This window comes from Hyla sarda, chromosome 4 (assembly GCF_029499605.1).
Source record: "Hyla sarda isolate aHylSar1 chromosome 4, aHylSar1.hap1, whole genome shotgun sequence".
Lineage (NCBI taxonomy): Eukaryota > Metazoa > Chordata > Amphibia > Anura > Hylidae > Hyla > Hyla sarda.
The window spans coordinates 216,599,491-216,627,379 of record NC_079192.1 but is presented as its reverse complement, the minus strand read 5'-3'; the positions used below and the strand labels follow the sequence as shown (position 1 = coordinate 216,627,379).

Below are 27,889 nucleotides of genomic sequence, written 5' to 3'. Positions count from 1 at the left end.
GTAGTGGAATAGGGGTTCCTGGAGTCGGCGGCAGTAGCAGTCAATCAGTGCAGACTGTTGGGGGGAAAATCAGCTACTCGGCGGTGTGGCAGTTTTTCATCAAGCATCCAGAGGATGTTAACCTGGCCACATGAAAGATGTGTCGGCAGAAGGTGAACGTGGCCAGGGACCCAATGTTGACACCACAGCCCTGCGTAAGCATATGCAGCATCACCATAAAACAGCCTGGGAGAACTGTGGCTCCGATGCAGTGGTCCAGCCTGCTCATTCACCCAGTGGTACGCCGCTTTTTTAGCCAACCAAGGCTCCACCACCTCAGCCAAAGGGAGCTGTCTGTCATACCCATCTTCTGTCGCTCCAGATGTTCCTGCTCCTCCTACTTTTAGTCAGTCATTCTGCCAGCAATCCATCAGTGAAGCCATGTCCAAGTCAGCTTGTGCTGAGCCAAGGTGGAGAATCCAAAGCCGTCATTTGTTTGCAAAAAATCAGTGGAACAGAAGGTGGTTCGGTCCTTGAGCCTGTTGGTGTATGCCAAAGTGCATAGCAGTGCCGACACGTGGAGCTGTAACTACGGTCAGGGACAATACATGTCCTTTATGGCCCACTGGGTGAATTTGGTTCCTGCACAGCCACAACAGCAACTTAGACAGGTCACGCCGCTTTCGCCTCCACGCTCTCAGGCCATTGGTCCTGTGACAGTGTGCGACTCTGCCTCCTCTTCCTCCACCGTGTCCTCAGCCTCCACTGCACGGACAAGTCTCAGTGCCCCTCCAGCATACCATGTGTGCAGGGCACGGCGGTGTCACGCTGTTCTTCACATGGTTTGCCTTGGCGAATGGAATCACAGAGGGTAGGAACTGCTAAAAGTAATTCATGAAGAAATTGAATGGCTTATTCCACAAAAACTGGAAATGGGAACAATGGTGACCGACAACGGGAAAAACATATTGTCTGTGCTGCGACAAGGAAGCCTGAGACATGAGCCCTGCATGGCAGACGTGTTCAATCTGGTTGTCAATCGGTTCCTGGTGTCCCCCCCCCCCATCTGCAAGACATTCTAACAATGGGAAGGAAACTTTGCATGCACTTCAGCCACCTGTACACATCAAAGCACACCCTCCTTGAGCTGCAGCATCAGAACGGTATCCTCCAACATAGTCTGATTTGCGACGTTTCCACATGTTGGAATTCCTCCTTCCATATGTTGGACCAACTATACGAACAGAGAAAAGACATCACCAATTTCTTGATGATCCAAGCGGATAGGGGGACTCCCCTGTATAACTTCAATGTCAACCAGTAGCAGCTCATGTGTGACACCTGCCGTTTGCTCAGGCCCTTTGAGGAAGCCAAATTATTAGCCAGGATTACAAGATGAACAACATTATTCCACTGCTTCATTTATTGCAACATGTGTTGGAAACTACGGCTGGTCAGTGCACTGGAGACGTGGCGCCTACATCTCACGGCCACAGGAGCCCTGTGGGGGCTGAACTGGAAGAGGAGGGGAGGGGGACAGTGGAGCACAGTTTAGGTTTCCTGAAATGGGCGTTTTTTATAGTCATCTGATAGGAGAGAAGGAGCAGGTGCAGCCAGAGGAGCTAGAGGGTTATGAGGAAGACTAGACAGAGGACCCAGACACACCGTGGCAGTGGAGATGGAGGCAGGGAGTACCTCAGAGTCACTTGCACAAATGGCACGATACATGCTTGCGTAGTGACCGCCGAATTTTCACCATTCGGATAACTTCTGGCTCTCCACCTAATTGAACCCTCGCTACCAGCACAAAATGGGGGCCTTTTTTACACCCATCGTCCATCCTCTCGCAGATCTGACTCGAGGAGCCCTCTTCTCTCACCTTCCACTGCGATGGCTGCAGGGGTGGGGTGGCAGGAACAGTACCAGCTCCATCAGCAGCAGCCTGAGTCTACAGTTGCTGATGAGTAGCTTTCTTCACCTGCATAGTGAAGCAACTCATCAGCAGCAGGTAGACCTGGAGCAGGTCCTGACATGACCCTGCCAACACACTTTGAAGATCATCTGGACTTCTGGGCAGCCAAACTTGATTTGTGGCCGCAACTAGCAGAGTTTGCCCTGGAAAAGCTTTCCTGCTAGTAGTGGGTCATCAGAGTTTGTGTTTACTGCTTGTCTGTCCACGAAAAATGTGGAGAGACTGACCTTTGTGAAGATGATTCAGGCATGGATCAGCCAGGATGTCCACCCACCAATGCCTGAGGCATCAGAGTAAATTGACCATGGTTCCAAACCAACAATTCACAAATATAGATAATGCAAAACATATTTAAAAATGGAAATTGAGGCTCAGGGTCAATGAATATTGGATGATGATTTGTTTATTATAATAAAATATATGTAATAAAGTGTGTGCCGAACCTCACAGGGCCTTTGTGGGTAGGTAAATACACAATAAAAATTCACAATAAATATACAAATATTATACGGCAATTGTAACTAATATCAACAGGTAATTAGTAAAATTTATAAAATTAAAAAAAAAAAACAGTATCCGATAAAACAGACAAAATTATCCACAATGTCCGATAAATCAGTCAAAATTATCCACAGTGTCCGATAAGCCAGCCGAAAAAATTTAGATATTCTTGAGAAATTGATCTAATAGTTCAGATGGTGGGTACCATGAAAATAAAGTGCATATTAATCTCTTACTAGTTTTGTTCAAATGAATCCCCTTGTATGTGAATCGTTTGTAATCCAATGTATAAGTTCTGGCTCTTTATGCAAAGAGCCCGCTGCTAGAGACTGGGCAGTCTCAACGATATGCAGCGATGTCTGAAGTGAGCTTATAGGGAGGATACAATGTTGCTAGACAAGTGATACAATGTATGTATACAATTGTGTAAAGGGTTTAGTTCTCTTGAATGAAACACCTGATGCTAGAGATTTTGCGGTCTCAAATTATGCAGTGGGTTTTGATGGGCAAATAAACAGGGGACTGCAGCGCTTCAAAAGTACAGCATAGCTGTATACATAGTACCTGATGTTGCGCTGGTGGTCCCGGCTTAGTACAGATGATGGTCGGCTGTTAGAGACACGGCTTGTCTCAAAAGATACAGCAAATTGTAGAGGATCCGATCCTTGTAAAGGCTCTGACAATTAGCCCGGTTTAGCGTATCCTCGTGGCTGGAGCGTTGCACATAAGTTTGATGCACTGAAAATTGAAGGGTTCTGTCTCTGGGATATTGGCTGTATGGAGTGGCACTTAGAAGGGAAAGCTGGATGTGTTTCAAGTCCTTCGTAGGACTTTTCCTCAGCAGCTAAAACTCTTACATTTAGCTGCTGAGGAAAAGTCCTATGGAGGACTTGAAACCCGTCCAGCTTTCCCTTGAAAGAAAGTATTTCTCACATGTTTATTCCCTTTGTGTGTATTGGAACTAAACCAAAAAAGGGAGGAAAAAAAGCAAATTTGACATAATGTCAAACCAAACTCCAAAAATGGGCTGGACAAAATTATTGGCACCTTTAATTAAATTTTTGGTTGCATACCCTTTGGAAAAAATAACTGAAATCAGTCACTTCCTATAACCATCAATAAGCTTCTTGCACCTCTTAGCCGTGATGTTTAACCACTCTTCCTTTGCAAACTGCTCCAGGTCTCTCTTATTGGAAGGGCACTTTTCCCAACAGCAATTTTAAGATCTCTCCACAGGTGTTCAATGGGATTTAGATCTGGAGTCATTGCTGGCCACTTCAGAACACTCCAGCGCTTTGTTGCCATCCATTTCTGGGTACTTTTTGACGTATGTTTGGGGTCATTGTCCTGCTGGAAGACCCAAGATCTGGGACGCAAACCCAGCTTTCTGACACTGGGCTGCACAGTGTGACGCAAAATCCTTTGGTAATCTTCAGATTTCATGATGCCTTGCACACATTCAAGGCACCCAGTGCCAGAGGCAGCATAGCAACCCCAAATCATCATTGAACCTTCACCATATTGTGTTCTTTTTTTTTTTTTTTAGGCCTCATTCCATTTTCAGTGAACAGTAGAATCATGTGCTTTACCAAAAAGCTCTATCTTGGTCTCATCTGTCCATATGATGTTTCCCAGAAGCATTAAGCATTTAGTCTTGCTTTTTTATGTCTCTGTGTCAGCAGTGGGGTCCTCCTGGGTCTCCTGCCATAGCGTTTCATTTCATTTAAATGTCGACGGACAGTTCGCACTGATGCTCCCTGAGCCTGCAGGACATCTTGAATATCTTTGGAACTTGTTTGGCACTGCTTACACACCATCCGGACTATCCTACGTTGACACTTTTCATACATTTTTCTCTTCTGCCCACGCCCAGTGAGATTATTAAGAAGTTTGCAACCTATGGCACTGTAGCTAATGTTGCGCACTGTGGACAAAGGCAAATCTAGATCTCTGGAGATGGACTTGTAACCTTGAGATTGTTGATATTTTTCCACAATTCTGGTTCTCAAGTCCTCAGACAGTTCTCTTCTCATCTTTCTGTTGTCCATGCTTAGTGTGGCAAACACAGACACACAATGCAAAGACTAAGTGAACGTTTCTCCTTTTTATCTGCTTTAAGGTGTGATTTTTATTAGAGATCGACAGATTATCGATAATCATGATTTTGGGCATTATCGGTATCGGCAATTACCTTGCCGATAAGCTGATAATGCCCCTCCCCCCACACTGTTTGCGGCTATTCCGGGTCATACGGGTCTACGGTGACCCGGTGAGCCGAAAAATAAGGGGGATTTGTCCACGATCCCCCTGAAGGGATAGGAGTGAGGTGGCAGGGGTTCCACCCCTCCTATCCCTCCGATTGGTTGGAAAATACTGAGGTAGGTAACAGAACCTAACTGAAGGTTTTCCAACCAGTGTGCCTCCAGCTGTTGCAAAAGTTCAACTCCCAGCATGCACAGTCTGTCAGTACATGCTGGGAGTTGTAGTTTTGAAACAGCTGGAGGTTTGCCCCCCCCCCATGTTGAATGTACAGGGTACATTCACATGGGCAGGTTTACAGAGGGTTTCCTGCTTCAAGTTTGAGCTGTGGCAAATTTCCCACCACAGCGCAAACTCCTAGCGGGAAACTCACCCTAACCCACCTGTGTGAATGTACCCTAAAAACACTACACTACACTAACACATAATAAAGGGTAAAACACTACATATACACCCCCTTACACTGTCCCCCCAATAAAAATGAAAACATATCGTACTGCGGTGTTTCTAAAATGGAGCCTCCAGCTGTTGCTAAACTCCCAGCATGCCTGGACAGTCAGTGGCTGTCCGGAAATGCTGGGAGTTGTTGTTTTGCAACAGCTGGAGGCACCCTGTTTAGGAATCACTGGCGTGGAATACGCCTATGTCCACCCCTATGCAATCCCTAATTTAGTCCTCAAATGCGCATGGCGCTCTCTCACTTCGGAGCCCTGACGTATTTCAAGGAAACAGTTTAGGGCCACATATAGGGTATTTCCGTACTCGGGAGAAATTGCACTACAAATTTTGGGGGGCTTTTTCTCCTTTTCACCCCTTATGAAAAGGAAAACTTGAGGTCTACACCAGCATGTTAGTGTAAATAAATAAAAATTGATTTACATGCTGGTGTTGCCCCATACTTTTTATTTTCACAAGAGGTAAAAGGAAAAAAAGACCTCCCAAATTTGTAACGCAATTTCTCCAGAGTATGGAAATACCCCATATGTGGGCGTAAAATGCTCTGCGGGCGCACAATAAGGCTCAGGTGTGAGAGCGCATCATGTACAGTTGAGGCCTAAATTGGTGATTTGCACAGGCGTGGATGATTTTACAGCGGTTCTGACATGAAGGCAAAAAAATTAATACTTACGTGTGACCCCATTTTGGAAACTAAACCCCTCAGGGAATGTAACAAGGGGTAAAGTGTGCCTTAACACCCCACAAGTGTTTGACAAATTTTCATTAAAGTTGGATGGGAAAATTAAGAAAAAACTTATTTTTTCACTAAAATGCTGGTGTTACCCAATATTTTTCATTTTCACAAGGGGTAATAGGAGAAAAAGGCTCCCAAAATTTGTAACCCCATTTCTTCTGAGTAAGAACTTACCCCATATGTGGATGTAAAGTGCTCTGCGGGCAAACTACAATGCTCAGAAGAGAAGGAGCGCCTTTGAGCTTTTGGAGAAAGAAATTGGTTGGAATAGAAGTCGGGGGTCATGTGCGTTTACAAAGCCCCCCATGGTGCCAGTACAGTCGACTCACCCCCCCCCCCCCCCCACATGTGACCCCATTATGGAAACTACACCCCTCACAGAATTTAATAAGGGGAGCAGTGAGCAATTACACCCCACAGGTGTCTGACAGATCTTTGGAACAGTGGGCTGTGCAAATGAAAAATAAAATTTTTCATTTTCACAGACCACTGTTCCAAAAATCTGTCAGACACCTGTGGGGTGTAATTGCTCACTGCACCCCTTATTAAATTCTGTGAGGGGTTTAGTTTCCAAAATGGGGTCTCTTGTGGGGGGTCCATTGTTCTGGCACTATGGGGGCTTTGTAATGTTATGCAACAGGTGGAGGCACATTGGTTGCACAACACTGAGAGTCTTTTACTTAACTCATTGTTTCGGAACCAGTGTGCCTCCAGCTGTTGCATAACTACAACTCCCAGCATGCACAGATTACCAAAGGGCCTGCTGGGAGTTGTAGTTATGCAAAAGCTTGAGGGAATTTTTTTTCTATGAAAAAGTGTTTGTTAAACTGTCCAGATTAGAAGCATATCCCCATAGAAAACCATCCTGCACTGGACAGTTCCTGACATGGACAGAGTTGTCAGCAGAGAGCACTGTTGTCGGACTGGAAAGAACTTCACAAATTTTCATGATCATTGGATTGAAGTAATTTACAAATCTGTTTAACTTCATGGTACCAGTTGATTTGAAAACATTTTTTTCCACCGGAGTTCCCCTTTAACTGCCAAGATCAGTGCACAGCTCTGATTTTGGCAGTGGGAACTTGGCTGTATGTGACAGCTGGCTCTTGATATGGATGGTGTGGGCTCAGAAGCTGTGCATGTGCCATCCAATGAACATAACTGTATGCCCATTTGAGGCACTGGGCAATACAGTTATGTCCATCAAGGGGGCAGACTCTTCTTTTCTTCATGCCTGAAGGAAAAGTGACTGCGTTTGTTCCTCTGCTTTGAGCAACAAAGAGGATCGGAACTGATTGATACCAGGTAAGCTGCCAGGAGGTGTTACCTGTAATGGACACGGTCACTTTGTAGCTTCATGTAGTTTTAGTTTAGCTAAATCACAGCCATTTACACTGAGATGCACCTCTTCCCCTGAACAAATTGCTAATCACAAAGAAAATAAATTCCTGGATTGATAAACTGAGTTTTTTTTTATCATATTTCCTCTACAACTGTTACTAATTTATTTCTTAATCTTAATTATTTATTTATTTTTTTAGGAGGGGGGGAAAAAAGAGAGATATCTAGGAAAAGTGCGTAATTATGTAAAAGTAATATTTGAAAGCCGAAAGAATGAGAAAAAAATTAGTACAGTGCATTTAAAATGTCATAATTAAATCCACCCTGGAGACTTATAAAGCCACTTATCCAAAGGTCCAAACAATACTTTTCTTTCTAGCAATAGGGTCATTTTTGACATCTTTTTCACAAACCATTTTTTTTTTTATGCAGGATGCCATGCAAAAACTGTGAAGTTGGAGAGCTGTGTGGTGTAATCATGCATGGAAGTGCTGTCACATTTTGTGATCCATATGGTCCAAGAGAGATTGTAAGTTAATATTCAAATTATTGTAATTGTTTTATTCTTACTTTACTATGTTTTCCTTGCATTTTAATTATTATTCCCATTGTAGACGTAGTGTTTAGTTTTTTGTTTTTTTTGTTTTGTTTTTGATTATCTTGGCGACAGAAGAAAGGGCTTCTAAGGTGATGCTAGACCAGACAATAGCACAGTTTTGCTATTGTGTTAAATTATCAGATATAAAGTAATGATATTCTTATGAGAATTCATAACATAGTCTTGTTACCCACCGAGATTCAAAATCAATTGATAAATCTCAATGCAATATCTCCAATCTTTTTCCCTCTAAGAGAAATAAAATATATTTTTACTTGTGCAATCCTTGTGAATTTTTTGCAGTTTAGTGGATGCAAGTATGACATAATTTAGTCTGTTAACAGTGAATTATGGTCTTGTGTATCTATTAGAGGAAACTGACTGACATCGTCGGTAAACAGAGGTATTTTCAATAAAACGTTTTTCATTTTATTCTGTACCTCTATCCAGTCCTCAACTGAATTGGTTGTTGATCAAACATCCTCTTCTCCAGCTCAAACTGCTCACTTTTTCCATCACTAAGAACTTCTTACTTCTGCCCTGAGTCTGTTCATTGCCTAATTACTTTAAAGAACAGCTGCGGAAAATATTTTAAAACAACTTTACTCTTCTGCCTTTCTTCAGTTCTAAAGGAGAGGAGAAAGGCTGCATTCACACTTCGTTTTAAAATTACGGGTGCCGGATCCTGCTGGGGGAGGGACAAACCGGGCTCTCCCGTACCCCAGCCGGACCAGCACTGAACTCCAGTTGGCTCATTTTTGACCCGTATGCAGTTTCCTGACCAGACCTAAAACCGTAGTATACTACGGTTTTAGGTCCAGTCACAAAACTGCATACGGGTCAAAAATGAGCCAACCGGAGTCACCGTTTGACTCCCGTCGGCTCATTAAAGTAAATGGAGTTCAGCGCTGGTCCGGCTGGGGAACAGGAGAGCCCGGTTTGCCCCTCCCCAGGATCCGCCACCCGTAATGTAAAAACGAAGTGGGAATGCAGCAAAAGCCTGTGTATAGTTGCTGCAATAAGGCTAAAGCTAGCACCTCTACCACAGCTTATAGGGTAAAAAAAAAATTTAATCAACTGGTGCCAGAAAGTTAAACAGATTTGTAAGTTATCAATACAGTGGAGAGTTAGAAAAACATCGGCACTCACCAGTCTTCTCTTTAAAAGCTTCTTTATTGATACATACTCACAACATGGAATGCAGTCAGGGAGAGGGATCTGTGCAGGGGGGATAAGTAGTAGGCTAAACTACTTACCCCCCCCTGCACAGATCCCTCTCCCTGACTGCATTTCATGTTGTGAGTATGTATCAATAAAGAAGCTTTTAAAGAGAAGACTGGTGAGTGCCAATGTTTTTCTAACTCTCCACTGTATTGAAGATTTGAACTTTGCCACTACGTCAGAGCACCACCACATCTCTATTGGTTTATCCTTGTCGTACGCCCATATCACAGTCCAGCTTAGCCAGTAGGAGCAGTGCCGAATATCACATCTTCGCTTTGAGATTTGTAAGTTACTTCTATTTAAAAATCTTAATTCTTTGTTTACTTATCAGCTGATGTATGCTCCATAAGTTGTATTGTATTTCTTTCTGGAGTTCTTTTCAGTCTGACCACTCTGCTCTCTGCTGACACCTCTGTCCGTGTCAGGAACTGTCCAGAGCAGTAGAGGTTTGCTATGGGGATTTGCTTGTACTCTGGACAGTTCCTCACGTGGACAGAGGTGTCAGCAGAGAGCACTGTGTCAGAATTCCAGAAAGAATTATAACTTCCTGTTGACAGCAGTTGATAAGTATTGGAAGTATTAAGATGTTTTTAATAGAAGTAATTTACAAATCTCTTTACCTTTCTGGCAAAAGTTGATTTAGAAAATTTTGTTTTCCACCGTAGTACCCCTTTAAAATTGGAGTAAGAAGGAATTCAATGAGAATCTGACTTTCTTCTTTGAATACAGCGGTTTGTATAATTTAAGGCTGGGTTCACACCATGTTTTTGCCATACTGTTTTCAATCAGTTTTTCTAAAGAAAACTGTATGGCAAAAAAACGGATGGAACCGTATGGAAAAAGTAAACCATATGCGTTTTTAAACCATATACTGTTTTTAAAAGTGAATTTACATTTTTTTTTTTAAAACCCATACGGTTTTGAGAATTTTGTCAATTTTTAATGGGAGGGGTGTTGGGTGGGGACTTTAGGATGCAAATGCGCCTGAGCAAAGTAAAAACCGTATACGGTTTCCCGTATGGAACCGTATACATGTGCGTTTCCCATTGATGTCCGTGTTAGAAAAAAAGTATGCGGTTGCAGTATGGTTTTTAAACTGGAGACAAAACTGTGATCAACTAGAAGGATTAAGATTTTTGATAGAAGTAATTTACAAATCTGTTTAACTTTGATTTAAACTTTGATTTAAAAAAAAAAATTTCCTTCGGAGTACCCCTTTAAGTTATCTTTAAGCTGTAACATAGTGGAGAAGGGTTCCCGCTATAAGGCATGAACAAGAATACTTTCCTTCTTTCCAAAACAACTGTGGCACACCCACTTAATCCAAAACTGTAGAGCAGGGGTACTCAACTGCTTTTAGTAGGGGTCCGCTTATCCAGGTCTGCCATCCGGTGAAGGTCCGAACTAAATGCTAAAACCTGGTTCACACACAGAAATCGGTGCTGCCTGTTATAAAACATTATTTATTAATGTATGCTTTGTACCTAAATATAATGCTGTCACACAACAAGCCCCTGATATAATAATGCCATACACCCTGTTTGAGTATGATACTGCCATTTAAGCCTGCCCCCTATATGAACTGTGCTACAATGCCTTCCTCCCCCATATGAATTGTGCATTGATGCCCCCCCATGTAAACTATGCCACTATGCCTGTCCCCCATGTGAACTCTCCAGCTTTTGCAAAACTGCAACTCCCATTATGCAGACAGAGGAGTATGATGGGAGCTGTAGTTGTGAAACATCTGTAGAGTTAAAGGTTGGGAAATACCTGTCATACACTTACTTCCAGGGCTAGACTGTGAGCAAAAATAAGCCCGGGGATATTAGTCTATGCAACCCATTTGTTTTACGGTGTGGGTCGCAGCAGTCAGACACCCATTAAATAAAATGAGCTGCATACATTAAAATCACCTTGGTTTAAGTGGTTCTCCAGCTGTTGCAAAGCTTCAGGCTTTATTAGGAGTTGTTGTTTTGTAACAGTTGGACAACCACAGATTGGGGTACATTGTCACCCATCATCACTACAGAAGTTACAAGTGACCACAGCACTGATGGGACACCGTCAGGAGAATACACAATTGTATACTGTAATGACTCACAGGAGACGTCTTGTCTGTTGTCTTTTCTTTTCTTCTTCATCTGGTCCTTGTCTTCTTTCAGCTCCATCCTCTCTGCAGAGTCTGACGCCCGGACATCATTGGTTACTTTGTTAGCAGATCTTCATCCTCTGTATGACAACAATAATCATTATAACCGTGCCAGACATCATGATACCTAAAAATAATACTGTCATAAACTGTTTCCTCTGTTTGTCAGAATCCCACCCCTGTAATCCCCGAAATCCCTTTCCCCCTCCTCCTGCAGACCCCTAAGGGCTTCTCCACACTGTGGACATTTAGTCTACTGAATGTCTGCTTGCTGCAGGTGCCACTGAAGTCATTGACGATAGGACTGCACAGATGTGCGCCATCTCTATAGATAACAATGCAGTCTGGTGGAATTCCACCTGCTAAATGGACATCCACCTAAAGTGTACGTCCATTCTGCTGGGGGAATTCCACTGTGGCGATTTTGCAGTATGCACAGAGCAGATGAAAACCATTGAAAACATTTGGATTCTTCTTCAAGCAGATTTCCGCTGGAGGGATGTCCTCAATGTGGATGGGCCCATTTAGTCCTTCTGCAGACTCCTCTGCCCCCCAAGACCCCTGTATCATTAATCTTTACACTTATCTGTCCCCTTAGACCCCTCTGTCCCCTTCTGCCTTAATACTCACCACCCGCATCATTCATCTCCCCCCCCCCCCCCAAGACACCTGCATTGTAAATCTTTAAACTCTCCCCCCCAAAGACAAGACCCCTGCATTATTCATCTTCTCCCCCCAAGACCCCTGGATCATTCATCTTTACACTCCCCCCAAAGACAAGACCCCTGCATCATTCATCTTCTCCCCCCCAAGACCAGACCCCTGCAACATTTACCCCCCCCCCAGACGGTCCCTGCTTCATTCTTCCCCCCCAAGACCAAACACCTGTATCATTCATTCCCCCATCCCCAAGACCAGACCCCTGCATCATCCATCTTAACCCCCCCCCCCTCCGGCCTAAGACCCATGCATCATTCACCTTCCACCCTCTGCCCCAAGACCCCTGCATCCTTCATCCTTCCCCCAAGACCAGACCCCTGCATCATTCATCTCCCCCACAAGCCAGACCCCTGCATCATTCATCTCTCCCCCCCCCCCCAAAGACCAGACCCCTACATCATTCATCCCCCCCATCCCCAGGACCAGACCCCTGCATCATTCATCTTCTTCCCCCACCCCAAGACCCCTGTAGCATTCATCTTCCCCCCACACCCCAAGACCCCTGCATCATTCATCTTCCCTACCCTCTGCCCCAAGACCCCTGCATCATTCATCTCCCCCCCTCTGGCCTAAGAACCCTGCATAATTCTTCTTCCCACCCACCCCAGGACCCCTGCATCATCCATCCCCCCCCCCTCCGGCCTAAGACCCATGCATCATTCATCTTCCACCCTCTGCCCCAAGACCCCTGCATCATTCATCCCCCCCCCCAAGCAGACCCCTGCATCATTCATCTCCCCCACAAGACCAGACCCCTGCATCGTTCATCTCCCCCCCAAGACCAGACCCCTACATCATTCATCTCCCCCCCCCCCCCCCAAGACCAGACCCCTACATCATTCATCCCTCCCCATCTCCAGGAACAGACCCCTGCATCATTCATCTTCTTCCCCCACCCCAAGACCCCTGTAGCATTCATCTTCCCCCACACCCCAAGACCCCTGCATCATTCATCTTCCACCCTCTGCCCCAAAACCCCTGCATCATTCATCCTTCCCCCCCAAGACCAGACCCCTGCATCATTCATCTCCCCCAAGAACAGACCCCTGTATCATTCATCCCCCCATCCCCAAGACCAGTCCCCTGCATCATTAATGTTCTTCCCCCACCCCAAGACCCCTGTAGCATTCATCTCCCCCCCAAGACCCCTGTAACATTCATCTCCCCCCCACCCCAAGACCCCTGTAGCATTAATCCCCCCACCCCAAGGCCCCTGTAGCATTAATCCCCCCCAAGACCCCTGCAGCATTAATTTCCCCCCCTACCCCAAGACCTCTACATCATTCATCTTCCCCCCCCCCCAAGACCAGACCCCTACATCATTCATCCCCCCCATCCCCAGGAACAGACCCCCGCATCATTCATCTTCTTCCCCCACCCCAAAACCCCTGTAGCATTCATCTTCCCCCCACAACCCAAGACCCCTGCATCATTCATCTTCCACCCTCTGCCCCAAGACCCCTGCATCATCATTCATCTTCCACCCTCTGCCCCAAGACCCCTGCATCATTCATCCTCCCCCCAAGACCAGACCCCTGCATCATTCATCTCCCCCAAGACCAGACCCCTGTATCATTCATCCCCCCCATCCCCAAGACCAGACCCCTGCATCATTAATCTTCTTCCCCCACCCCAAAACCCCTGTAGCATTCATCTCCCCCCCAAGACCCCTGTTGCATTTATCTTCCTCCCCACCCAAAGACCCTTGTAGCATTAATCCCCCCCACCCCCAAGGCCCCTGTAGCATTAATCCCCCCCCCAAGACCCCTGCAGCATTCATCCCCATCCTCCCCACTCCAAGACTTCTGCAGCATTCATCACCCTCCCCCTCCCCCAGACCCCTGCAGTATTCATCCACCTCCCCCCACCCCAAGACCCCTGCAGCATTCATCTCCCCCCACCCCACCACAAGACCCCTGCAGCATTCATCTCCTCCCTCCCCACCTTAAGACCCCTGAAGCATTCATCTTCCCCCTACAGCACCCCACCCCCCAAGACCCTTGCAGCATTCATCTCCCCCCTACTGCCATCACGCCCCTCCCATGGACTAGCATTGAGGGGGCGGAGCCTGACATCATCATGAGGGGACGGGGCATTCCAGCTCCAGCGTTCGGAACAGTTTGTTCCAAACGCTGAGCAGTGGAGTACCCCTTTAATCATTCCAGTGCTTATCAGCTGCTGTATGCTCCACAGGAAGTTGAATAGTTCTTTTTGTCTGACCACAGTGCTCTCTGCTGACACCTCTGTCCATGTCAGGAACTGGTCAGAGCAGGAACCAATCCCCATAGCAAACCTCTCATATCTTGGACAGTTCCTGACGTGGACTGAGGTGTCAGCAGAGAGCAATGTGGTCAGACAGAAAATAACCATTTAACTTCCTCTGTAGTATACAGCAGCTGATAAGTACTGGAAGGATTATGATTTTTAAATAGAAGTAATTTTTAAATCTGTTTAACTTTCTGGCACCAGTTGATTAGAAAAAAATTGTTTTCCACCGGAGTACCCCTTTTAACTGTGTTCAATTCAGGGTTCTGGCTGGGCCACTCAAGAACATTGACAGAATTGTACTTAACCACTGCTGTGTTGTCATCTCTGTGTGCTTACGGTCATTGTCTTGTTGGAAGGTGAATGTTTTATTTAGCTTGCAAGGGAGCAGAGGAGGTAGGCGGATTATCTCAGGTGTGACATATTACCTGATGGATGACTGCTCCTCTTTCCCCCCATTTAATAATCCCCAGTGTGTTTTAACTTTCGTATGACTAAGGCATGAACCAGCAGCCAAAATGCGCCACTTTGTACCTGCATGTGTTGAATAAAATCCTCGTTATTTCACCAAAACTGCGCTGGACCATCTCGCTTGTTTTATTAACATTCAATCTTGGTTTAATCAGATCAGAGAATCTATTTTCTCACAGTTTGAGAGTTTGTAAAGTGCTTCTTTCAAACTCCAGGCTGGCTTTCATGTGTCTTTTACTGAGCAAATGCTTCTTTCTGGCCATCTTGGCTGACTACCTTCTGGTTATCCATGGTCATAAACGCTGCTCTCACTTTGACATTACTATACTGTCTTTTTAAAAATAAGAACCTTAAAAAGGGTTGAATACAATCCTTGAAGGCCTCAGTGTCATGCATAACTTTTCAGAGAAACCGGGGCCAATTTAACAGAATTAGACCTGAAACAAGCTTCAGGAAATCTTCTTTTATCTTTTCAAAAATAGTTTGAGTTCCCAATATGTTGTCCAAAGAGGTGTTGAGGGTAAGGCTAGTAACACACGGTCATTTGCATCTGACCCATTAAGGGTCTGATTGGCTTTTTTTTTTTTTTTAGCCATTCGGACCCTGAAGTGGGTTGGGATGCAAACGGCTATTTCACATCTATCAGATATAGGAGAAACCTTATGAACAGTAAGTACATTATTAGGAAGGAGTATAGCACTTATCATCATCAACACCAAGATGTCTGGAAACGCATGAGAGAACAATTTAGGAGGATACCAGATTTTCTTGATAAGAAAAAAAAAAACCTTTACAACATCTAACCATGCCAAGAGTAATCTCCAGGAGGAAGGATTATCTTTTTCAAAAAACACCTTTGTGATTGGAAATAAAGTAGTTTTATCCCAAAATGAAAATAGTGACACTTAAAAACAGAAAGATCATATCAAACTTTGCTAGTAAACATTTAAAAATACCTCCCGTAAACAGTCTTCAAGGAGGATACTTATCATTTGCTGTGTTCCAGAGGAAACAGATTTCTTGCATGCACTGAGTGCATGCACTCATGCATGCATTTCTTGCATGCACTTGCATGCAGTACGTATATGCATTCATGTATTACAAATAGTTCATATTTGTCTGATTTATTTTGATCCTGAGAAAATAGTAGGCTGTAAAATATGATTTACAGTTTTTCAATTAGAAAAAGAATTTGCACTTCGTAAGATCCCGTTCTTTATTGCAGATGAACAAAATAGATACAAAACTTCACATAAAATCACGTAGCTGGAACAAAGGTTGACGTGTTTCAGATCAGCTGATCCTTTGCCAAAACCTATAGCCATGCAGAAATGAACCACCTTATGTGATCAGAAACATGTCAACCTTTGTTGCAGTATGTGGTTTTATGTGAAGTTTTGTATCAATTTCATTCATCTGCAATAAAGAAAGGGACCTTAAAGGAGTACTCCGGTGAAAACCTTTTTTCTTTTAACTCAACTGGTGGCAGAAAGTTAAACATATTTGTAAATTACTTCTATTAAAAAATCGTAATCCTTCCTGTACTTATTAGCTGCTGAATACTACAGAGGAAATTCTTTTCTTTTTGGCATGCTCTCTGATGACATCACGAGCACAGTTCTCTCTGCTGACGTTATTATAATAATAATAACGCTTTATTTATTTATTGTTTATTGCAAGGCAGCAGTGCTAACCACTGAGCCACCATGCTGCCCTTAGCATGCATCTGCTATGCATGGTTGCTAAAATGGACAGAGATGTCAGCAGAGAGCACTGTGCTCGTGATGTCATCAGTGTTCCAAAAAAAAAGGAATTTCCTCTGTAGCATTCAGTAGCTAATAAGTACTGGAAGGATTAAGATTTTTTAATAGAAGTAATTTACAAATATGTTTAACTTTCTGCCACCAGTTGATTTAAAAGAAAAAAGGTTTTCACTGGAGTACCCCTTTAAGAAGTGCCGGCTTTTGTGAACTTTCTACTGTCTTACTGAGAGAGTCCATGTATGGCACCTCATGTGAGCTGACTATGCCTGCAGTATTAGGGGGAAAAAAATTGACAGTTGCAGAAAACCTATTCTCACCCCTTTATTCGCTTCCTGTCCAGCAACACTGCTTCTTCAGACTCCCTGGCAGAATTGCCCAGGTGGCATCATAGTACTTCATGGAACACTGCAGCTCTTCCGTTAGGGACAGCAGAGCAGTGGCACTAGTCCAGGAGCAAATGAAGGGGTCAGTATTTTTGCCCTCCTGAACCCTACCCGCTGGCAAATGTTTTTTTTATTTTCAAAACCCTATAAAAGATTTTTTTTTTAAATCTAAACTGCAGTCACATACTGTTTGCGTACAGAGGCTAAATTCTGAGAATTTTGTCACTATCCAAATACATTTGGACCCAAATGAAACATTTTTTTTTCAAATTCAAGAAAGGTTTATTTAACAAAACGCATACTATACAAAAGTGCAAATGACAAGGAGACTTAGAAAGGAGACTTGGGAGACCACAGAACAAGGTGGTTCAGCAAGAAATTGTAATAACATTGTTTTCTTGCTAAGTTTTGCATGTACTTTGCAATGTATCAAGGAACATAGCATTAAGAAATAAATAGGTATGGTACCCTAAGGGTATATTTACAATGCAGAATTTCTGCATGCACACTTTTGCATCAAATTAAAGCCCAATAGACTCCAATGGGATTCTGTACCACCATTCACACTTCAGAATTTCAGCATGTGGATTCCGCATGGAATCAGCACTGATTTTGCACAAAATCTGCACAAGCTAGAAACTACCCAAATGCGAATGGTGCGGATGTGCGGAAATTCTTCTATATGAATATACCCTTAAGGGTATGATACAAATATGGGGAGCATTCTGAGATGTAGCAGGTTTAAGCGAAAGATCAAAGATGATCAGAATATCGGGTAAACTATCAACAGTGGTCTTCTAGGGCACTCCATGATTACAAAAAAAAAAAAAATTGATTGTTATGAACAAAAGCTACAAAATGCAGAAAGGGTGAAAAGGAGCATGAGAAAAAGGAGGAGAAGAAAGGGAAAGAGAGAAGTATGGACCATGGAAACCCAAGATCACACATACTGGAGAAGGACGGCTTAGTCTAGGATCTGTCTAAACACGGGCACCATAAGAAGACAGACGCAGGAGTAAAAGGACAACAGTCCCGGACCATCAGTGCAAGGACCATTTCCTCTAGGAAGAGAAAAACTCTAGCCAGGGAAGCAAGGTGGCGCAGTTCCGGGTTACATCCACGGGGAGGACAGAGAGGAGTTACTTCATATGTTGGTTGTAGGCTATTTCGGTAAATCACTCTTCCAAGGAGAGAGGGGGGGGGGGGGGGGGGGTCCCGACATGGCCACCTTCTGGGGATTACAGTTTTGGCTGCCTGAAGATGTTGTGCAAGGTTTTTTTAATATTTTGATTGAGCCATGGGAAACATATAGAGCACAGCCACCTGTCCCTTCTAAAGGGACTTGAAGAACTGTGTTCCAAAAAGAGGAGAGTCTGGGGCAGCCCCACCAAATGCGTAATCGTACCCTCGGCTAATCTACATCGCCATCACAAGCTTGATACACGAGAGTACCAACAGTAAAGGGCATGGATATCAACGAGACAGAATTTTGTAACTCTTCTCTTTGACTTTGGTGGCAATATTTGCCTTGTGTGTCAAAAAGAAGCACTTAGCCCATTGATCAGGGGAGAAAGTTTTACCCAACTCCGACTCCCATGTGCAACAAAAAGCTGGGAAAGACTCCGACCTGGAAGATAATAGTAAGCCATAAATGGTGGAGATGGAATACAGAGGGCACGAGGAGGCCATGCAAAGGCGTTCAAATGTTGTTAAACTGCAATGTAGATTGAGTAGGCTGAAAAGGGTAGAATAAAAATGACGTAGCTGGAGTTATGCAAAAGGAGCACACCTGGATGATGATGGGCGGTCGCTCAGCAGAGCACGCAGAGACTTAAAGGAGTATTCCAGCGCAAAATAACGTATCCCCTATCCAAAGGATAGGTGATAAGTTATAGATTGCGGGGGGTCCGAGCACTGGGGCCCCCCGGGATCTCCTGGACGGGGCCACGGCAGTCTGCAGGAAGTGAAGTTTCATCCCCAGCAGAAAGCCGCGGCAGACACACCCCGTCCATGTATCTCTATGGGGTATATGGAGGGGGCGTGTCGGCCGCCGCATCATGCGGGGACGGAATGCCCCCTTTCCAGAATACTGCTGCGGCCCCGTCCAGCAGATCCCGGGGGCCCCAGCACTCAGACCCCCTGCGATCTATAACTTATCCCCTATCCTTCGGATAGGGGATAAGTTATATAGCACACAGATGTCCTTTAAGAACACAACCAGCTAGGACATGGGAAAAGCGAATAGGAGGAGATAGGGAACCTCCAAAGGAGCTACCTTTCAAGGAGGGTCCCTGGTAAAAACTGCAGATGATCAGTTATGGGATGGAGGACCCCTACGATCAATGAGGCTTACACCCCACCCCCCCACAGAATGCAGGGAGGCTGGAGTATCCTGTGTAGCAGGGGACCAGGTCCATGGGAGGGTGGAGAGGGCTTTGGAGCAAATGTCCTGTGCCAAGCGGACCCAGAGTTTAGATTTGGTGTTATGGAACAGACCAGGTGATACATACGGCAGTGCTTCAGAGTCAGACATAGTGTCCCTTGCCCAACTTTAATTATTATAGAATCACTTTAATTTCATTACAAGTGGAAATGTTTTCATTGTAACGTTGTGTACATTCAAGGCTTTCAAAATCTTGTTAGCTTTTTGGCAAGGTTAAGCAACTTATTTTTTGGTATGATAAGTTTATTTTTTTAATCCACTTTTAAATAGTCACGGTTTTCAAGATCTCTGCTTACTGTTATTCAATATCCAGTATATACTTTCAGAAGGTAAAAAATCTGTGATGTAAAGGACATGAAAATGTTATGAATTATTAGGTCTGGTTCACATCACAATTTTATAATCCGATTAACAGATAGAAAATAGGACAAAATCTGATTACCTGAAATTGTATACAATCGTAGGAAAAAAATAGTTTGGTATCAGAATTTAAAATTGTATCCGAATCTACACAAAAAATCTGGTCATGTTTGGAAAATTATATGTATGTCAAGGGCAATAAAGTTTATTTAAAGACACTACTGCGCATGTGTAAAAAGAAATTGTGTGCGATAAATCACACAATTCAATACGATTTACACATACGCCATAATAATTTAACAAATCGGACACGATTTCGATCCGATTTTGAATCTGGGCAAAAAATCGCGGTCAACCACAATTTTACAATCTAAAATCGTGCAAATTCGGATGCAGATCAAAACTGATGCATGTGTTGGATATGATTACTGAATGGAAGTCAGTGGATACGACTTGGCATACAGATTTGTATGATTTGAAGGTAAAAAATCGTGAGAAAAAGTAGGATGGTAAAATCGTGATGTGAATGCACGCTTACAAGAAACAGCCACGTACTGTAACTGAAATCTGTAAATGTGATTTTAGTTTTGATAATGAAAAAATACATATTTAAATATGTCTTTTTGTTTTAGATAACAACTAGTATTAATACAACTACAGCCTCCGTGTTGCAGTTTTCTATTGGTAAGTCTACCTTTCTATATAACCTGTTTGTTAAAGTGTAAGTGTAAGGGCCATTTTAGATGGGCCGACCCATTTCCTGATAAGAGTTAGCCTCATAGATAAGTGCATGTTTAAGGAGCCTTTGCACAGCTAAAATATCATGCAGACAGGGCCACACTAACAATTGTTAGATCTTTCATGCAGCTCTTCACTTCATCATTGTGGGCCACATGTTCCTTATTTTCACAGGTTAATGTGTGGTTGGTAATGTGTGTCATTTACACCCCTGAGAGTTTGAAAAAAAAATGGGGACTCCAAGTCTTATCTATGTTTAGTTTGAGTTTAATCTATATTAATGTATATTCTAGTCTGCTGTAGGCACCATTCTACATTCTCTCATACATTTTCTGATTTATTAAAATTTGTAAGAGAAAAACAGAGATTTTGCCCACAGCAACCAATCACAGCTCAGCTTTCACTTTACCAAATTTTGTTAAGACAGTAAAGCTGAGCTGTGATTGGTTTTTCTTTCACAAATTCTGATAAATCCGGGCATTGAGTTTATACATGTACAGTGGGGCAAAAAAGTTTTTAGTCAGCCACCAATTGTGCAAGTTCTCTCACTTAAAAAGATGAGACCTGTAATTTTCATCATAGGTATACCTCAACTATGAGAGACATAATGAAAAAAAAATCCATAAAATCTAATTTTTAAAGAATTTATTTGCAAATTATGGTCGAAAATAAGTATTTGGTCACCTATAAACAAGCAAGATGTCTGGCTCTCACATACCTGTAACTTCTTCTTTAGGAGTCTCCTCTATCCTCTACTCGTTACTTGTATTAATGGCACCTGTTTGAACTTGTTATCAGTATAAAAGACACCTGTCCACAACCTCAAACAGTCACACTCCAAACCCCACTATGGCCAAGACCAAAGAGCTGTCGAAGGACACCAGAAACAAAATTGAAGACTTGCACCAGGCTGGGAAGACTGAATCTGCAATGGGCAAGCAGTTGGTGTGAAAAAATCAACTGTGGGAGCAATTATTAGAAAATGAAAGACATGCAAGACCACCGATACCTCGATCTGGGGCTCCACACAGGAGCTCACCCCGTGGTGTCACAAAGATCACATGAACGGTAAGCACAAATCCCAGTACCACACAGGGGATGCCATCAGTAACACACTACGCCTTCAGGGACTCAAATCATGCAGTGCCAGACGTGTCCCCCTGCTTAAGCCAGTACATGTCCAGGCCCGTCTGAAGTTTGCTAGAGAGCATTTGGATGATCCAGAAGAGTATTGGGAGAATGTCATATGGTTAGATGAAACCAAAGTAGAACTTTTTGGTAAAAACTCAACTCGTCGTGTTATGAGGAGAAAGAATGCTGAGTTGCATCCAAAGAACACCATACCTACTGTGAAGCATGGGAGTGGAAACATCATGCTTTGGGGCTGTTTTTCTGCTAAGGGACCAGGACGACTGATCCGTGTAAAGGAAAGAATGAATGGGGGCATGTATCATGAGATTTTGAGTGAAAACCTCCTTCCATCAGCAAGGGCATTGAAGATGAAATGTGGCTTGGTCTTTCAGTATGACAATGATCCCAAACACACTGCCCGGGCAACGAAGGAGTGGCTTCGTAAGAAGCATTTCAAGGTCCTGGAGTGGCCTAGCCAGTCTCCAGATCTAAACCCCATAGAAAACCTTTGAAGGGAGTTTCAAGTCCGTGTTGCCCAGCAACAAAACATCACTGCTCTAGAGGAGATCTGCATGGAAGAATGGGCCAAAATACCAGCAACAGTGTGTGAAAACCTTGTGAAGACTTACAGAAAATATTTGACTTTTGTTATTGCCAACAAAGGTTATATAACAAAGTATTGGGATGAACTATAGTTAGTGACCAAATACTTATTTTCCACCATAATTTGCGCAAAAAGAACTAGTTGCAGCCATTGGCAGGGACGTGTTGAGCTTCTTCTCTTCTTATATCTCTGCAACAGAACTGGAAGTCTCTATTACTGGTTTTGTATGCCCCTATCCCCTACCTTTATTTACTGGGATGTCAACCCTCCTGTATGCCCATGTACCGATTCTCCAACTATACAACTACATATGTATTGCATGTCATTGCATTTATATCTATGATATTGTATTTTTTTTATGTCTGTCTCTTAACTGGAAATTGCGAATAGCTATTTTGCCACATGTGCACTTCATTCAGTGCTGGGTTGTATCCTGGCGATGTGCATTATTCTTTTTTTACATAATTTCTTGCACCTCAATAAACATGATTTGTGTCACACTAAAAGAAAGAGTGAGCAGTATATGCGATAAAAGCTGCACTGTGATAGGCTGCCCTTATGACATGTAACATTTGCTTGGCCAAATGACACATAACATTTTACATAATATGGCATACAGATTTTTTGTTGATATTAATGAATTTTGTGGCATTTTGTCTTCTTTGTTTCCCTTCCAAAAATATCATAAATTAACAAAAAATTACTGTTTTCCACATTCATTTTTAAAATGTATCATTATAAAACATTGGTGACTTTCACTTGTGTTTTAGTTACAGAATGTATTTCTTGAAATAACGAATAGTGGTTTTGCAATGATGCAGAATTTTGCTAATTAAAATAGCGGGAGATGTCTTAATCTTCCTCTCATTATGTGACTATTCATTCTACTGTATAGAATCATATTTAGCTTCATCTTTCATACAGCATGAATGTATTTGACTAACTAAAGATGAGGTTGATTGGTTCTGAATGTGGCTTTTCTAAGTAAAATAAATGAATATGATTAAAATTTGGAGCCCTGGTGTGGGGAATGGTGCAAAGATGGACGGCAGATGTTTTCTCACTGAAACATAGACAGAGGAAGCAGATGTGCTCAAAATAATTATTAATTGATATCAACACTAACCTTCATTTGTTTTTTTTCAATGTAATGTGTGTGTATGTATGTGTTCAAAAGCATTATTATCTGTCAGTAATACCCCTATTATGATGACCTAATAAGTATATACTGTGAGAGATTATTAGCTCCCACAGAGCTAGAACCAGTCAAGTAGTGGCATAATAGTAGTCAGAGACAGGGACACAGAAGTTATGTTTAAAGCGTACTTGTCTTAGGGCAAAAAAGTGATATGTTACTCAGTAATCCTGATCATGTACATATAATTTTTATGTGTCTAGGACCTATATATTCCTAACACATAGCATTTAAATGTTGCTCCCTTGCTTTTTGTTCTTGCCTTATGGAGGGGGCGTGTCCATCTCTCTCCCTCACTGTAGATGACTCATCGGCTCTGAGTCTGGGAGCAGCCTGACAGTCTGCAAATCACAGCACAGTAGTTTTTATGCATACATTTTCTATCTGTTTCTGGTAAAACTGGATGCTAATCAACATAGCTGTCACTATGTGTATCATTCAGCTTTCACAGACTCCTGAATGTCTGATCAGCTTCTTTGTCATTCAGGAGTCAGAAAGCTTTGGCTTTTCAAGCATACTGGGAGTTGTAGCTTTGCATTGCAACAGCTGGAGCTGCAGAGTTTATAAAGCACTGTGTTAGAGCAGTGTTGCCTTTTACCTGTTGCAAAACTACAACTCCCAGCGTGCCCACACATCCTTTGTCTGTAGTTTTGCAAAAGCTGGAGGCACACAGCTGGAGAATACACAGCTCTAAAACAGAGTTTTACAAAGATTGTACCCCCAGCTGTTGCAAAACTTCAACTCCCATCATGGGAGTTGTAATTTAGGAACAGCTGAAGGCTGTAGTGGTGCAATGGTGATTTCCTATACTGGTTACCAACACACTTTACGGCCGGTATCCAGTATGCTGCAAAGTACAGAGTAATCTGTCTGCATAAAAACAGATGACCCTTAGTGGCAGCTATTTTCATTTTTTATTTTCTTAGTAAAATTGAATTATTTTTTTTATGTATGTTTAAAAAAGTCATCTTATCATAATGATAGTGCCTCTTTAAATAGGGCATCTGCTGTCTTTATTTTACAGTTACAGAACAAATACAGCCTTCACACTCACAAATCACAAATAAATCCTGCTTATCCAGCTCTAAATAATCAAATTTCTTCCCTTTTTATAAAGTTAGCTTATTACTATCCACTTAAAGTAGAGAACAAATGCTTTACTCATACATGTCATGAAGTCTACTTTTTAAGGCTGCAAATCTCCAGATTAAAATTCTCATCAGTCGTACAGGCTCCTCACAGCCTCACTTGTAGACTGATTCTTGCCTATTTTTAACCCTTTCCCACTCCATTACATATTTACATAATTGGGCTTGTAACAGTGTATGGAGTAGAATCCTGATGCAATCCCGCTGATTTCAGTAGCCAGGGGCGGCCACTTATAGCCACAGCAGTGGTTGGCTATTAACCTTATTAACCTTTCTAATGCCCACCATCAGCCTCTAAGTGGGCTCATTGGTGGTGCAGTGCTCCGGACTGCCCCCCATCCTGCAGGGCGATCCATTGCTGTGGCAGCCTGAGGCCTTACCTAGGCTTCCGTGGCTGCTGGGAATCTTCTATTGATAGAGCCAATGGGGGAGATTTATCAAAACCTATCTAGAGGAAAAGCTGCTGAGTTGCCCATAGCAACCAATCAGAATGCTTCTTTCATTTTTGAAATGTCCTGTGAAAAATGTATGAAGCGATCTGATTGGTTTCTATGGGCAACTCAGCAACCTTTACTCTGGACAGGTTTGATAAATCTCCCCCAATTTCCCTAGCAAGATAAATCCAACCAAGGATTTAACTATTTCTGGATTTCCAGTATCTCCCCCAGCTTTTCCTGAATGAAATATGCACTTTCTGATACCTGGTATTCATGTAAAACAGGTAATGCATGGTGAACAACATTAACCCCTTCATGACCCAGCTAATTTTTTTTTAATGCCTCACATTATGTTTCCTCTTTACCTAAGACCCATAACTTTTTTATTTTTGGACTGACAAAGTTGTATTAGGACTTATTTTCTGCATGGCGCGTTGTACTTTCCACTGATCCTTTTTTTTTTTTTTTTTTGTTATCATACAATGTATTACAAAGCCAGAAAAAAATTATATGTAGGGCAAAAATGAAAAAAAATATTTAATTGAACAATTTTGTAGGGCAAATTTTTTTTCGGTGTTTAAAATACAGTAAATCATCTGACATGCCATCTTTATTTTATGGGTCAGTACGATTCCAATGATACCAAACTTGAATATTTTTTTTTTCGTTTTATAGTTAAAAAAAAAATGTATGTAGTTTTGGCTTTATGATCATAATGTAATGTAACCAAAAAATCATCAACTTTTTTTGCATTTACGCCGTTCACCGTGCAGGATCATAAACATAATAATTTACGCACGTGGCGATATCAAATATGTGTATTTTTTCTTGTTTGTACAGTGTTTTATTTAAAAATTGGAATGAGGGGGATTTTCATTTTTATTAGGGGAGTGATTTTTTATATTTTTAAAAACCTTTTTTTACTTTTTATACACTTTTTGGCCCCCCTAGGGGCCTATCATAAGCCATCATCAGATGACTTATATAGATCAATGTACTGCTATTGCATTACATTAATCCATGAAACCTGTGCTCGATTGCTAAGGGCTGCCAAAGGGTGACTTAAGCAATCACAGAGCTAGGGAAGATGCCGAGGAGACGGTAAGGCCTTGGGCTTCCCTAGCAACCCATAGCCCCCCCTGCAATTACATCTGCGGCTGCTAATGGACCACTAGACACCAGGGAATAGCAGCATTTAATGTTCAAATGCTGTGATCTGTATAGATCACAGTATTTAACCAGTTAAATGACGGACATCAAAGCGATGTCCATCCTTACCGACAGATGTTAGTTGCTGATAGCGGACATCTCCCAGTCATGACACTGACGTAACCTGCGAGCCCCCGTCAAGTCCGCCCACCCAACCCATGACGTACATGTATGCATACTAACTTTCCTACAAAAAGTTATAATTTTTTTAAGTAGTAAAACACAGTTTGATCTGAGCCATAATTTTTACTGACAAATAAAACCAAACCCCCTAAAGTTTGCAAATTCTGCAGTGTTTATTAATTTATTTTTTTAACTTTGCCCTACAAATTTTTTTTTGCTTTTACCATACATTTTGTGTTAAAATGATTGATGTCAAATTAATATTGGTGGTGCAAAAAACAAGCTTTCATATCGGTCTGTAGGCGGAAAACTGAAAGTGTTAAGGCTATTAGAAGGTGAGGAGGAAATTTTTTTTTAAAACGCTGCATCCTTAAGGGGTTAAACTGTGTGTGTGTACAGTCAAACTCCTGGAGGCAAGCAGAAAGCTAAGAGGAAGCCGCGGCAGCATTTAAATCCACAATATTCAGGTTTGTACGCAAGTTATGCAGTATACTACGCAACGTGTGTTGGAAAACAGTGTGAACCTTCAACGCTACAACAGCTTGATCAGACATCTTGCTGGCCTGCCAGTTTATATGGGGAAGAAATTAAAGGGGTGCTCCGGTGAAAACCTTTTTTCTTTTAAATCAACTGGTGGCAGAAATTTAAACATATTTGTAAATTACTTCTATTAAAAAATCTTAATCCTTCCTGTACTTATTAGCTGCTGAATACTACAGAGGAAATACTTATCTCTTTGGAATGCTCTCTGATGACAACACGAGCACAGTTCTCTCTGCTGACGTTATTATAATAATAACACTTTATTTATTGTTGTCCTTAGTGGGATTTGAACCCATGTCCCCAGCACTGCAAGGCAGCAGTGCTAACCACTGAGCCACCATGCTACCCTTAGCATACATCTGCTATGCATCTGCTATGCATGGTTGCTAAAATGGACAGAGATGTCAGCAGAGAGCACTGTGCTCGTGATGTCATCAGTGTTCCAAAAAGAAAGGAATTTCCTCTGTAGCATTCAGCAGCCAATAAGTACTGGAAGGATTAAGATTTTTTATTAGAAGTAATTTACAAATATGTTTAAATTTCTGCCACCAGTTGATTTAAAAGAAAAAAGATTTTCACCGGAGTACCCCTTTAAGGGGGACACCTTTTTCTTCCGCACCAGGTGACACCAACCCTAGCTACGCCTTTCCTAAACAAAGTACATTTAAAAAGCATTGCATTATCATTTTATAAACTATTGTGTATTTATAATAGTACCTTTGTGACCTTGAAAAAATTAGTAGGCATGCTAAAATGTTAACATAATTATGCAAACATCTGCCCTGTAACAATGTGATCAAGGACTTATCTTTATTATATTTTTGCAAGCCACCATTAAGTGCTATCTCTTAATAAATGGCATCATATTTAAACTATAATGTGATCAATCTATGCAAATTACTTTCCTATTAGACCACTGAATAATGCAATCTGTGTTACTCATTATTTAACATTATTTAAAGTCTTTACATTTTTATTGTGTAGTTATTAAAGGGGTATTCCAGGCCAAAACTTTTTTTTATATATCAACTGGCTCCGGAAAGTTAAACAGATTTGTAAATTACTTCTATTAAAAAATCTTAATCCTTCCAATAGTTATTAGCTTCTGAAGTTGAGCTGTTTTCTGTCTAACTGCTCT

At 42.3% G+C, this 27,889-nt stretch overlaps 1 protein-coding gene across 6 annotated transcripts in view; it reads left to right on the top strand.

Annotated features, from left to right (window-relative positions):
* RELN (reelin) overlaps positions 1-27,889 on the top strand; it is a 1,155,521-nt gene that overhangs the window by 514,280 nt on the left and 613,352 nt on the right. For all 6 annotated transcript variants that reach the window (XM_056573506.1, XM_056573505.1, XM_056573507.1 and 3 more), the window contains 2 exons: positions 7,677-7,773; positions 20,256-20,307. In XM_056573506.1, coding sequence (XP_056429481.1) covers positions 7,677-7,773; positions 20,256-20,307 — 149 coding nt within the window. The remainder of the gene's footprint in view (positions 1-7,676; positions 7,774-20,255; positions 20,308-27,889) is intronic.